General features: G+C 51.8%; 5 protein-coding genes across 5 annotated transcripts; 3 read left to right on the top strand and 2 right to left on the bottom strand.

The window, feature by feature from the left end:
• Window positions 1–1,153: 1,153 nt before the first annotated feature.
• On the bottom strand, window positions 1,154–2,779 carry AUEXF2481DRAFT_3418 (uncharacterized protein; the record flags this gene model as incomplete). Its single annotated transcript, XM_013489736.1, has 2 exons — window positions 1,154–2,655; window positions 2,713–2,779. The coding sequence occupies 2 exons, from the start codon at window positions 2,777–2,779 to the stop codon at window positions 1,154–1,156; spliced, it is 1,569 nt and encodes a 522-aa protein (XP_013345190.1).
• Window positions 2,780–3,465: 686 nt separating this feature from the next.
• On the top strand, window positions 3,466–4,024 carry AUEXF2481DRAFT_609404 (uncharacterized protein). The gene is made up of 3 exons (XM_013490083.1): window positions 3,466–3,598; window positions 3,657–3,767; window positions 3,815–4,024. Exons 1-3 carry the CDS (start codon window positions 3,583–3,585, stop codon window positions 3,922–3,924), a joined length of 237 nt encoding a protein of 78 aa, XP_013345537.1. The 5' UTR covers window positions 3,466–3,582; the 3' UTR covers window positions 3,925–4,024.
• A 918-nt stretch (window positions 4,025–4,942) lies between these two features.
• AUEXF2481DRAFT_38137 (uncharacterized protein) lies at window positions 4,943–6,814 on the top strand. Its single transcript, XM_013489909.1, has 3 exons — window positions 4,943–4,986; window positions 5,039–5,093; window positions 5,143–6,814. The coding sequence occupies exons 2-3, from the start codon at window positions 5,084–5,086 to the stop codon at window positions 6,615–6,617; spliced, it is 1,485 nt and encodes a 494-aa protein (XP_013345363.1). The 5' UTR covers window positions 4,943–4,986; window positions 5,039–5,083; the 3' UTR covers window positions 6,618–6,814.
• A 279-nt stretch (window positions 6,815–7,093) lies between these two features.
• On the bottom strand, window positions 7,094–9,175 carry AUEXF2481DRAFT_38136 (uncharacterized protein). Its single transcript, XM_013489908.1, has 3 exons — window positions 8,684–9,175; window positions 8,179–8,632; window positions 7,094–8,128 (listed from the first exon to the last, which is right to left on the bottom strand). Exons 1-3 carry the CDS (start codon window positions 9,137–9,139, stop codon window positions 7,248–7,250), a joined length of 1,791 nt encoding a protein of 596 aa, XP_013345362.1. The 5' UTR covers window positions 9,140–9,175; the 3' UTR covers window positions 7,094–7,247.
• A 430-nt stretch (window positions 9,176–9,605) lies between these two features.
• Window positions 9,606–12,163, top strand: AUEXF2481DRAFT_63895 (uncharacterized protein; the record flags this gene model as incomplete). Its single annotated transcript, XM_013490021.1, has 2 exons — window positions 9,606–9,642; window positions 9,738–12,163. The coding sequence occupies 2 exons, from the start codon at window positions 9,606–9,608 to the stop codon at window positions 12,161–12,163; spliced, it is 2,463 nt and encodes an 820-aa protein (XP_013345475.1).
• Between the last annotated feature and the right edge of the window lie 85 nt (window positions 12,164–12,248).

Genomic DNA, 12,248 nt, shown 5'->3' with positions numbered 1-12,248 from the left:
GCTGACCGCGACCACTAACCATAATCGGACTCGATGTGAGGTGTCCTTGAAATCTTCCATCCATCTCATTTCCTGCGCCCATCCCCAGCCTGAACATCAGCGAGACATACCGAGGTCGGCACAAGCGCATAAGCGCAGAACTCATCGCTCTCCACATTTCAGTGTAGAAAGAGGGCTTGGATTGCAACGACTGCCTGCGTCATCGCGGAGCCATCTGCCACTGGGATGAGGGCAAGACAAGTCAATAAACTCAACTTTCCCAAGAGAATACCGTCTTCATCAAGAAGCACTGTTCCTACAAACCCTCGATATCCATCCAACTGTCTGTATTGTTGTACCATTGCTCAAGTCTACGCGCGTTGAACCTTCTTGGAAACATCCATTATATTCCTTATTAATCGCTTGCTGACACCTAAAATGTACTCCCCTGACTCCAGCTACATCACAGTCATTCTTCTAAATGCGCTAAGTGGCACCGCTGCCCTGCATCCTGCCGACCCGAGCATGCATATTCTGCCACTATCCAGATCATGTGTCTGCGAGGTACCGTAATCACTGCTGTTATATAAGGTGCGAGAAAATCGCGCAAAGGCCTCGCCCCTTGAATCCTGTCGGCTTGTTGCATATGTATGCGAAAGTCGTAATTCGCCATTCACCTGATGATCATTAACCTGTTTCTACCTCCCTCTTGTGCTCTAGTATCCGACACGTGGTCGAGCACCGAGCTGTCAGATGTCGCTGATTGTCCGTTTACAAATGCGAGATTGTACACACCGCTCTCCTGGCGGTGTCTCGTGGGTCCGTCTTTCGTAATAGGTGCACACCGTGAACTACACAACTACGCCTTCTGATATCTACAGCCAGATTTCGAAATGCTGATGGATCAAGACGAAATCAATTGTTAACTGATTGATAAAGATTGCTGCCTTTGACTGCTATGTGGACACTAGTCTAGCAATGATAAAAAAAACCTGTTCATTTGAACTCCTTTCGCTTGACCGTAATTACATCTGCGCATTTGTCTGATCGTGCATTCTGAAGGAACAAGTTTTTGGAGAAATACTGTCTGCCTTCTCATGGCCCCCTCATTAGCGATAAAAGGGCCTTAGGAGTTTTCGAGGCAGTCTCTCATGCATTCGATGGGTGTCACCTCCTAAGTAGTTTTTCTCTTCTTCTTTTTTGAGGAAGCAGGTGCCACATTGCCTGCTGAAGCGTCATCTTCATCCTCGTCAGACTCTAGGACGACCTTCTTCTTGCGCTTCGGTGCGCCACTGCTGGTTGTGGTCTGGTTGTCGACCGAATGAGTAGCGCGCTTATCCGCAAGCTCAAGTAGACGATTGTAGTCCACCTGGATGTTCTCGATTGTTGCGTCCAGTCTCTCGGCGCGCTCCTCGCGTTCCAATGAGGAGAGTACGTCGCGGTTAGAAATGTAAAGGCGCTGTTTGACGTACAGACGCCATAGGTAATAAGCACGATCCATCTCGTTAGTGCTCTTCTCCTTTCTCGAGATCCGGTTCATCGATCGATTTAGCTTGGGTATCTTTGAGTAAGTCTGCATCTCGACAAGTCTACCCAGCTGACGAGGCATAATCTTGCTGGTCTTCTTGATGCGAGCTCTGGCGTCACCGGACACGATGTCATCCACTGGGATGTCCTCATTCATCTTGAGTTTGTTGCTATCGATCTGAGTTTCGATCTTCAATGATGCGAAATCATCATTATTCTTTCGAAGCCAGAGCAAGTCACAGACATCACGCATGTCGTCAAATGCCTCGTTGGGGTCCTCGACCGTCAACTCGGAGACATTATCAGGAGCGATAAGATCAGTGAACACAGTGTTGTACAGCGCGGCACCATGTCCAGAGTGTTGATGCGTCGGTATGATCAGGAACTGGGAGATGCGCTCACGGCTGGGCAGTTGCAAGGGAGTCTTGAGGAGTGCCTCGTCTTCATCCGCAGTTTCCGAGTTCCATCGGCGAAGTATCGCATCCATGTCTGTCTCGTTGTGTTGGAGTAGGGCGAGATCGTGCTCTGAAGGATCGCGACGATCAGGTAATGTGAATATACGGTAGGATGTTGAGAATCCAACAAAGACGTATGGCGATGTGTTTGCGGCCTTCTTGTCAACTTGGTACAAGGTGAAGAGCGTCCAGCGGTCTGCGACCCAAGGCTCGTCAAGTGTAAGAATGGTGCCTCCCTCAATGAACATGGGAACCAGTGTTTGAACGTTGTCCATGATTTCTCTGGCTCCCTCATCAGACAATGATGCTTTCCAGACCTCGAACCTGTGGTCTTCATGTGTGTAAGAGTGTAGGAGGATGCCCGGGGGCGTGAATGACGCAGCATCAGGGTCGGCGAGAGCTTCGGCTCGAGATTTTGTAGCAAAGGCTGATTCTGGAATAAAGTCTTCTAGAGCTTCTCGGATGTCGGACGCCTTGATGTCGCCTATCTGAGTGAACTTTTCTGTCCAGGAGATGTCCATGTGCGGTCTTAGATTGTGTGCAGCCAGCGAAAGCGATATGTTCAGTCCGCGGTAGCCAAAGATTGCTTCTTCTTCGCCAAAGATTGGATATGTTTGGGCAGGTCCGAAGTCTGACACGACTTTGTTACCGCGATAAAGTGAGATCTGAAGCGCATCGTTGCTGCTGGTCGACCCTGGAGCTTGGTTAGCTCCTATGCTGCCCTGTAATCAGTGGATTTTCGTGCACACACATTCCTGTACTTGATCTTCGATAGCGGAAGCCAATTCTGACTTCTCTGGACTCTCTGAACCGGACATCTTGCTGATGTGATGTAAAGTTGTTGTGCGAAGGACGTTGGATAGAAAGTCTGACAGCGTCGCAACGCGGGTTGGAGGGAAGACGCGTTGTCGCGATGAAATTGAAACGCACGCACGGTCCCTGACATGTTGATCTCACTCGACCCTTCACTTCACTCACAAACGCCGTGAACAACGACCATCTCCTTTGAAACTGGGGCAGAGATATGTATTAAGGCTGATCGAGTAGCGCCACTCGGTGGTACATGATGTGTAGAGATGCCTCGTGACCGGAGTGTACCATCTTGAGGTAATCGTCACAAAGGTCTCGAGGAACACCATCTCTTCGTGAGCTCAATGTCTTCAAAAGAGTAAGTCTTTCGACTTTTTGCTGTTTGAGTCTCGGGGTCATTCCGATTTGAGATGGCGACCCTCTTGATGCTTTAGACTCTATTCTCCAAGATGAACTCCCTTCTACCATGTACCTAAAGCAAGTCAAGAGAAAGATCAGAAAGACACGCTCACCACAAATTACGCGTCCTGGCTATCAATAGAGCTGTTTGTACTGCTAGATGTCTTTGTCTCATGCAAAGGGTAGCATGGCTAATGCAAACATCAGGTATGCCAGCTACGTACACACAGGTAGGACGTGTCTATTACACGGATTAATGAGAGGTCTCATTAGTCTATGGTGTGCTCCAAAGGCTTTATTGAACAGCCGGCACTTGGTCGAGGGTCGTGTCGACGCGCGTCACTACGCCGGCGTCGCCATCCAGTAGGTACACAGCACACTGCAAGACCTGCTAGATTACCATGAAGACAAGATGGACGCAAGAGGCTGTAAGTGTGGCTTTGGGGTTGGGAAGCATAGGGACTCCGTGAGACTGATATCAACTAGTCCCATTCCGCCGTCATAGCTCTCTCAGCGCCTCGCCGGAAAGAGATGCTCCTGGCGCCCTGCCTACGGGTACTAGAGCCTCTTACGCCGAGACTTCTTCTTCGCCGATCGGCACGTCTATCGGGGTGCATTCATCTAACTCCACTAACCGTATATAGGCTCGCAGAGCGTAGGGCCAACAAAGCCCAAGAACTTTCGCGTGCCTCTCACTTGCTTTTTCTGGTTTCATGCCCAGCATTGCCAGAAATCAGATGGAAAATGCATGTAAGTCAAGCAAGAGAGTAGGGAGAGCTACGAGACTCCGTTCAACACTCCAACTCTCCGAACAGGCTGTGGAAATGCACAATCATTTTCGGGCTCGCAGCATGCCCACTGAACGAGCCCGAGGGCCACCCTCCCGTCGACGACGAGCCTGATCCGAAAACAATTACGCGTTATCACAGCTGTTTGCCAACCGCTCACTCGTACATGAAAGTCGTTTCAACCACTGCCTCGTATCACACATCGCGCACACAACTGATTCATCATACAGCTACGCACATCATTACACCGGGATCACTTCGCAAGCTGGAGGAGGATCACAACAAGATCGCCTCGACGGTTCAGCAGATGCGTAGCGCAACGAGTAACGCACAGCGTATTCTTGTCAATCGTCGCCAGCAGGTCCTTCGCCATGAGAACTTCACGGACATTCCACATGATGCTCGTGGTCAAGGTAAGCGCAAGCAAAAGTATAACCTCATTCTCTTCATGAGCTTACATATCAACAGCCAGATACGGCGGGTCTATCGCAATCGACGGTGCCATTGGAGCCCTCGGAGGGTTGAATCGGATCCTGTCAGACAGCGAGGTCGCACTTTGCACCCAGGTCCACAATGTCATTCGTCCTCAGTGATCGCCTTACCCTCTGAAACTATCACAGTTGGCAAGTCGGGGGCCACCGGTCGGCTCCAGGCAATGAGAGCTGGGCTACAACAGAAAGTGATTGCGGACCTCTGGCATCAAGGCATGTTCGAGAAGAGCGAACAAGATGTATGAAAAGGCAAGCGGTAGCACGCAACGCAAGGATTGATTGCAATTGGTGATACCCAATGATACACAATGATACCCGATGATCATGAGTTGCGTTCCATTTCAAACTCGAATGCCTGATATTTATGTTTGCTCTAAAAGTGCAAGAGGCTGTGGTAGTGACGGAAAAAGACGGCTAGCCCTAAGAATGTGGGGCGGGAAGTGGGGTGTGTTGAGGGCCGTCTTTGAGGTCACCGACCGAGGTCGCTTTGTCCAATGACGAGCGATAAGTGATTGCGGGCAGAAAAAAAGGACAGTGGTAAGACTCATTGTCCATGAGTCGAGACAATGATGGCTGATACAATCTCAAGCTTCTGTTTCTCCAACAGTCAACTCCTCTTTGGTTTACGGCCACCATGACATACGGTATGCCCCTACATGGCAATACCAATTGCATTGACTAATATGGGTACAGAACGAGTGACATCGCAAGCCGAGAATCCATATTCCAAACTCATCCCCGACCAAAAGATTGCCATTATCCCCGAGTTCGGTCTTGAGAGCGGTGGTGTTCTTTACAATGTGCCGATAGCCTACAAGACGTATGGTACCCTGTCGCCCGCCTGCGACAATGCCATGGTCATCTGCCATGCCTTGACTGGCAGTGCTGATGTTGGCGATTGGTGGGGTCCTTTGCTCGGTGGTCCTGGCAAGGCTTTCGACATGTCGCGCTTCTTCGTCGTCTGTCTGAACAGTCTGGGCAGTCCTTACGGAAGTGCGAGCCCGGTCACGAGCAAGGATGGCAACTCGCAGAACGAGCACTACGGCCCTGAGTTTCCGTTGACCACTGTCAGAGACGATGTCAACATCTTCAAGCTCGTCTTGGACGACCTAGGTGTCAAGCAGATTGCAGCCGTGGTTGGTGGCTCCATGGGAGGTATGCTCGTGCTTGAGTTTGCCTACTTTGGCAAGGACTATGTGCGCTGCATCGTGCCCATTGCGACATCGGCTCAGTACAGTGCTTGGGGTATCAGCTGGGGTGAGGCTCAGAGACAGAGTATCTACAGCGACCCCAAGTACGACGACGGCTACTACGCCTTCGAGGACCCGCCATCTACCGGTCTCTCTGCCGCCCGCATGTCAGCACTCCTGACCTACCGCAGTCGCGACTCGTTCGAATCTAGATTCGGTCGCAACACTCCCGACCCTTCTCGCAGACAAAACATCAATGGCTCGTTCCGCCCCTCGACCCCTGGAACCGACCACTTCGCCATCCACAATGAAGGTCACAAGAACGCCGGCTCTCCTCGCTACAGCCGTACAAACAGCTCCGCCGACATGTCCACCTCGATCGACTCCCTTCCTCTATCCAACACCCCTCCCCAAACATTCGTAGATCCTCAATTCTCTGGCACCACACCCCTGCCCACCAATGCTGCTCCATCCAGCATGAGACTAAAGCGCACACCCACCTACTTCTCCGCCCAATCCTACCTCCGCTACCAAGGCGAAAAATTCATAAAGCGCTTCGACGCAAACTGCTACATTGCCATCACCCGCAAACTCGACACCCACGATGTATCTCGCGGCCGTCTCCCTCCAGACACTACAACCACAACTCCTGTCGCTGACGCTCTGGCTCTGATCGAACAACCTACACTGGTCTTGGGCATTCAATCCGATGGCTTATTCACCTATGCCGAGCAAAAAGAGCTCGCCGCCGCTATTCCAAACTCTGTGCTCAAAAACATCGACAGTCCCGAAGGCCACGATGCCTTTTTGCTAGAGTTCAAACAGGTCAATCGCTTTGTGTTGGATTTCTTGCATGAGGTTTTGCCTGACGTCATGGCCAGAGAGCCTGTAGCGTTTGTCAGTCACGATGGCTCTCAGGATGAGCCCAAAACGTCGACGTTTGGTGAAGCTGAGGTCGCTGACATTACTGCTTGGTAATCCAGCAGGATCTTGTGTGTATGCAGGTAGACGGAGAAGGAAGGATAGGAAGGCGCAAAATCTTGATTCAACCCCCCCTTTATGTGATAGACGACTTTTTTTCATGACCAACAATATTTCAACATGGTTTGGGAGCTTTTGGAGCGATATGTAGTATATATACAAAAACACACTGGCAACAGTAATCTCTCTTCAAGATTCTCTGATCGTCGTGTATCTATCTGGTAGTATTGGGATGGTTATTTCAATATATCGACACAAGGTCTGTGTCAGGTTCTGGTCATCTCCATCTCTCCTTCACGATGGTCGCAGACCGAGAAGGAGCTGTAGAAAGGCAATATTATTTCTTGAACTCTTGAAGCTCACAAGAGAGTCGCTTAGGTAGTGGGATCTCCAAGACATCACGGCAACTCTCAGAAAGTATCCTGCCTTGAGACGGGCACTGCTTGTGTAAAGTCATCACATGAAGAGATTATTCCAATACTTGAGACGAACAAGAAACATGAGGGAAATTTCGGGACATTTACTACATCTACAAAAGGGGGAGGTAAGAGGGAGACGATCATACGTCGTATACACCAAAACCCACACTATACTCGCCTGCCCTTGCAATCAAGACACACCGCCCGTCTAAAACGTCGTCTGTGCAAGTCGGCTGGCAGCATTCTTTGCATCGATTCTATCTTCATCATCCTCATCCACACGACCCAGACTGCTCGCGCTACTAGTGGCTCGCTTTCTGCCCGTTGTGGCTTCTTCAGCTTGCTCGGCTTCTGCATCTTCGGGAACGGTGCCAGTGCCGACGAAACTGCCACTGATACTACGGTTCAGGCCGTCCGGTCTGCGTTGTACACCACTCCACGCGTCTCCCTTGGGACCCTGGCTGCTCGCAAGACTGGTGCGGCGGACTATAGGATGGGCTTCGCGACCCAGGCGGGAAAGACCGCCCGAGGCGTCAATGTTGCGGACGTCGGGGCGGACTTGCTCGAGGGTCGCTAGGGTGCGGCGTTCAGCTTCGATTTCACGCATGACATATTCGCGGATGGCAGCGCGGAGGTCAGAGGTTGTGCGGGCGGCCCATGCGCGACGTTCGTGGACGAGGTTCGAGGTTACGCGATCGGTCTTTTCCTTGAGCTGGGCCTCGTGCGATCGGGCTTCGTCTAGGGAGGCAAAGGCTTCGTCGACCTTTTCGCGTTTGACGGAGGAGGAAGCCTTCAGACGATCGACGGCGGTGGTTTTGCTGCGGGTCGACTGTTGGGCTTGAATGAGCTCGCGTAGGAGGATGTGACGATTGGTGAGAGTCTCTTTGACGATGAAGGCATCGCTGGAGTGGTATTGGAGAGGATCGGCCAGTGTAGTTGCCTCAGCGGTACCCTGTGCAGCGTGAAAGTCGCCAACGGCCTGGATGACTTTGCCTAGCTTCTTGTAGGCATTGGCTAAGCCCGGATGTGTTTCCTGAACCTGCATGTGGCCCATCTTGACACCGAAATCTGATTCTGCCAGACCGAGAGCTATGAAAGTCAGTATGCGTGTTCGGCTCGTCGAACATTCTAACGCTCACCTCTTCGCGATTTGACCACCTTGTCGACCTTCTGACCAAGATCCATAGTACCAAGATAGAAGGACTTGACGATGGGGCGGGCTTCGAGAAGCTCGGGGGTGTCATCCGGAGGAGGAGCAAATTGCTTAATGTACTTGCGACGAACACCAGTGGCAGGTTGCTTGCGCCTGACGACAGGGCTGTAGCCGAAGTCGCTCTCGACGAAGAAGACCATCTCCTCATCACGCATGAGTACGTGGTTGGAGCATACGGTGTTCAGCCAGCGCTGCATCGAGGCCTTGACGCGAACCTCATCCTCTTCAGTACCAACACCAGCAGCAGTGAGCGGAGGAGGAACGGCAGGCACAAAGGCATCCGGGTTCGATGAGATCAAGTGGTCGGCAAACTTGACAAACTCGGAGTGGGTGCGTCGTACATCGCGGAACTGGGTAGTGCGGAACTTGGGCAGGTTGGTCTGTAAATGGATTAGTTGTGTTCAAGCAGCACGTCCGCAAAGGCAGCGTACATAGACATCGAAGCGCAAGACTGGATCCTTGCGACCGGTACGCTCCAAGGCGGTGATCTTTGCCTGGAGCTTGTACTGTTTTCGTGGTTGCTGCGGCTGTTGCTGTTGCTGCTGTTGTTGTTGCTGGTAGTTCTGTGGTGGCTGTTGGTGGCTGGCCTGCTGAGGGGGATGTTGCGGGCGGGCGTGGTGGTATCGCTGCGGCTCTGAGCGAGTCGAGTGGTCGTGGGACTGGGCCTGAGGCTGTTGCGAGGGATAGTGGTTTGATTGGGGAGGTAATTGATTGTTTTCTTGCCGGTAGGAGTCGTCGCCGTCAGGAGCCGGGGGCTGGTGCGACAGCGAGTTGTTAGGCGGCACATCGTGGTTGTTGGATTGGGGAAAATTGGAGCGGTCATGTTGCGGCGACGAGGCCCATGGGGAGCCTCCCGCATCGTTGGCTATGGCCGAAGAATAGTCCATTATGCCAAAGGGTTCGAGTAGTGCTGAAGGTCGGCGTGGTCGCTGACATCGGAGCTGCTCTCGATCATGACATCGCTGCCCCGGACGCGACTTCTGCCAAGAGCCGAGGGCCGCGACCTGTCCGTCCAGCAACTTTCCTTGCCTATTGTTTTTCGTCAAACCACAAAAAAGTCATCTTTTGTTTGTTGCAACGGGTCTCTGATCTGCTTGTCATCTGGCCTTCGTTCTGGGATGCTGCTCAGGATACAATGGCCCTGCCGCCGACTGCATCACAATGCTAAGTCTTTTGCATCCATAACCGCTAGATCTTTTGCCTCTTCTACACCCTATCGCAATGATCTAGCCACTTCAAAGACTCGTAATATTGGCATCATTGCCCACATCGATGCAGTATGTCGTAGCATCTCTTTTTCTTCCAATGTAGGTGCTGAGTGTGGCAAAGGGAAAAACTACAACCACAGAGCGCATGCTCTACTACAGTGGCTTTACTCGTAGATTAGGAGGTTAGTCTCATATCACTTGCTTCACATATTTGCCCTTTTCGCTATGACTCCAATGCATTCGCCTGTCTGCTTTGCATGTGCTGAGTCTTTCTCAGATGTCGACGAAGGCTCTACAGTGACCGACTTCTTGCCCGCTGAGCGTGCCAGAGGAATTACCATTCAATCAGCGGCAGTCACCTTTTCCTGGCCACCAGCTGCCGCCTCGGCTACTGATTTTTCCTCCAACAAGCTCGTTCTGCCTCGCTCTACCCAAAGCCACAACATCAACCTAATTGACACTCCTGGTCACGCCGACTTCACTTTTGAAGTTCTTCGCTCCTTACGTATCCTGGATGGTGCTGTCTGTATTCTCGATGGAGTTGCTGGTGTCGAAGCGCAAACCGAGAAAGTCTGGACTCAAGCGACGCAGTATCAGATTCCAAAGATTCTGTTTGTCAACAAGCTTGATCGTGAGGGAGCTGCTTTTGCGAGGACCATCTCTGAAATCGGCACACGTCTGCGTGTCTGGCCGGCGCTATGTCAGATTCCGTGGTGGCGACCTGGTGACCTCAAGCTTCAAGGTGTAGGTGATGCTGTTGGTCTCCGTGCACTGCTGTACGAAGAAGGCGGCGATGGCAAGACTGTCAAAGTGCATAGTCTCCAAGGCTTGGAAGCGGATAACTCTGCCTTTGCGGAAGAGATCAAGAAGGCCAGAACAGCACTAGTTGAGATGCTGAGTGAACATGACGACGAGATGGTCGAGAAGTTCCTGGAGTATGACGAAGATCATCTGGCCATTCCATCTGTCGATATCACAGAGAGTCTGAGAAGATGCACTCTGCAGCAACCACAAAAGCTCGTGCCTGTGTTCTCAGGTGCAAGTTTCCGCAATGTCGGTGTCCAGCCACTATTGGACGCGGTCGTAGATCTCTTGCCTTCTCCACAGGAGCGACCTGATCCCGAAGCCAGTGTTGGCCCTTCTAAGTACGGACTGAACGATCTTCTCTCAGGCAAGGCCTCATTACCTGCAACCATCGAAGCCAAGAAGCAGCAAAAGACCAAAGCACTTGCAGCGAGCAAGAACATGTCCATCATCAAGAGTCTTGAAGCGTGTGCTCTGGCTTTCAAGGTGGTTACTGATCCCCGTCGAGGTGTTCTTGTTTACGTTCGCGTGTACTCGGGATCCATCACGAAGAACGCTCCTCTTTTCAATACGAATCTTGGTATTACCGAAAGAGCGCCTCGCTTACTAAGAATGTATGCCGATGAGGCCGTCGAGATTTCATCTATCGAGGCTGGTCAGATCGGTGTCATCCCTGGTTTAAAGTCCACGCGGACAGGTGATACACTGATTTTGTACAGTGGAGTCAATCCAAAGGTCGGCCCTCCTTCCCCTATCAATACTCTCCAACTGAGACCAATTACTGTCCCTCCACCTGTCTTCTTCACCAGCGTAGAGCCGAACAGTTTGGCAGAAGAGAAGCACATCTCTGAGACGTTATCACTTTTGCTTCGCGAGGACCCTAGCTTGAATGTCAGAGAAGACCCCGAGAGTGGGCAGACCCACCTAGCTGGCATGGGTGAACTTCACCTCGAGATAGCTCGCGATAGACTCATCAACGATCTAAAAGCCAAAGCCAGAATCGGCAATATCCAGATTGGCTACCGCGAAGCCCTTTCTGCCCCTTCTTCAGAAGCGTCAGCAGTCTTCGATCGAGAAGTAGCTGGCAAGGCCTCAAAGGCTGGGTGCACTGCAGCCGTCACACCTTACGAGGAGTCGGAGTTGAACGTAGCTGACGATCACACGCACGTATTCGCACTGCTGGATGAGAACTATCTAGTTCTGAAGACGCCGACTCTCTACCCTGACGGCTCCGCGACCGAGTCCGAGCTACCACCGTTACCCTCTACCCTGCCGATGCAAATGTTGCAATCAGCCATGCAGACTGGTGTCACGGCCGCTCTTGCGCGTGGTCCCTCACACGGTTACCCTCTCCACTCCACCAAGATTACTATAACTTTCGATCCATCCCAGCATCTTTTCCAAACAACCACAGCCGCTGCCATCTCCTCTGCAGCTCGATTAGCAGTGCAGCAGGCTTTGCGCGAGGCAGCAGACGCTGGATCTGGTACAGCACTGATGGAGCCCGTCATGGACGTCACCGTTACCGTCGATGAACCAAGTCTCGGAAGTGTCGTACACGACATCAGCTCCGCCAGAGGAGGACAAGTCATGTCTCTTGGTGCCGACGATGAAACTGGTGGTTCGGATCTAATCGAGATTGATCCGACACGAATCTATTCACCACCTGATCCATTCGGTGGCTCGGCTTCAAGCATTGGCGTAGGATCCAACAGTGTCGGAAATCAGGCACGCCAGATTGTGGCAAGGGTCCCGCTCAAGGAGATGGTAGGATATTTGAAGCACCTACGCAGTCTCACGCAAGGACGAGGCACTTTTGTCATGACGGTGGACCGATTCGAGAGAATGAATCCACAGAGGATGAAGCTCGCACTTACTGAGATGAGCGGTGGCTTTTGAAGTAAAAGCTTGTCGCGGTTTTGTTATATCATGTCCACGTATCATGGACTTCTCTCTTTTTGACCATGTTCTTTGGCCCAGCAGT

The sequence above is a fragment of the Aureobasidium subglaciale genome, assembly GCF_000721755.1.
Source record: "Aureobasidium subglaciale EXF-2481 unplaced genomic scaffold scaffold_6, whole genome shotgun sequence".
Classification (NCBI taxonomy): Eukaryota; Fungi; Ascomycota; class Dothideomycetes; order Dothideales; family Saccotheciaceae; genus Aureobasidium; species Aureobasidium subglaciale.
This window is presented reverse-complemented; position numbering and strand designations above follow the sequence as displayed.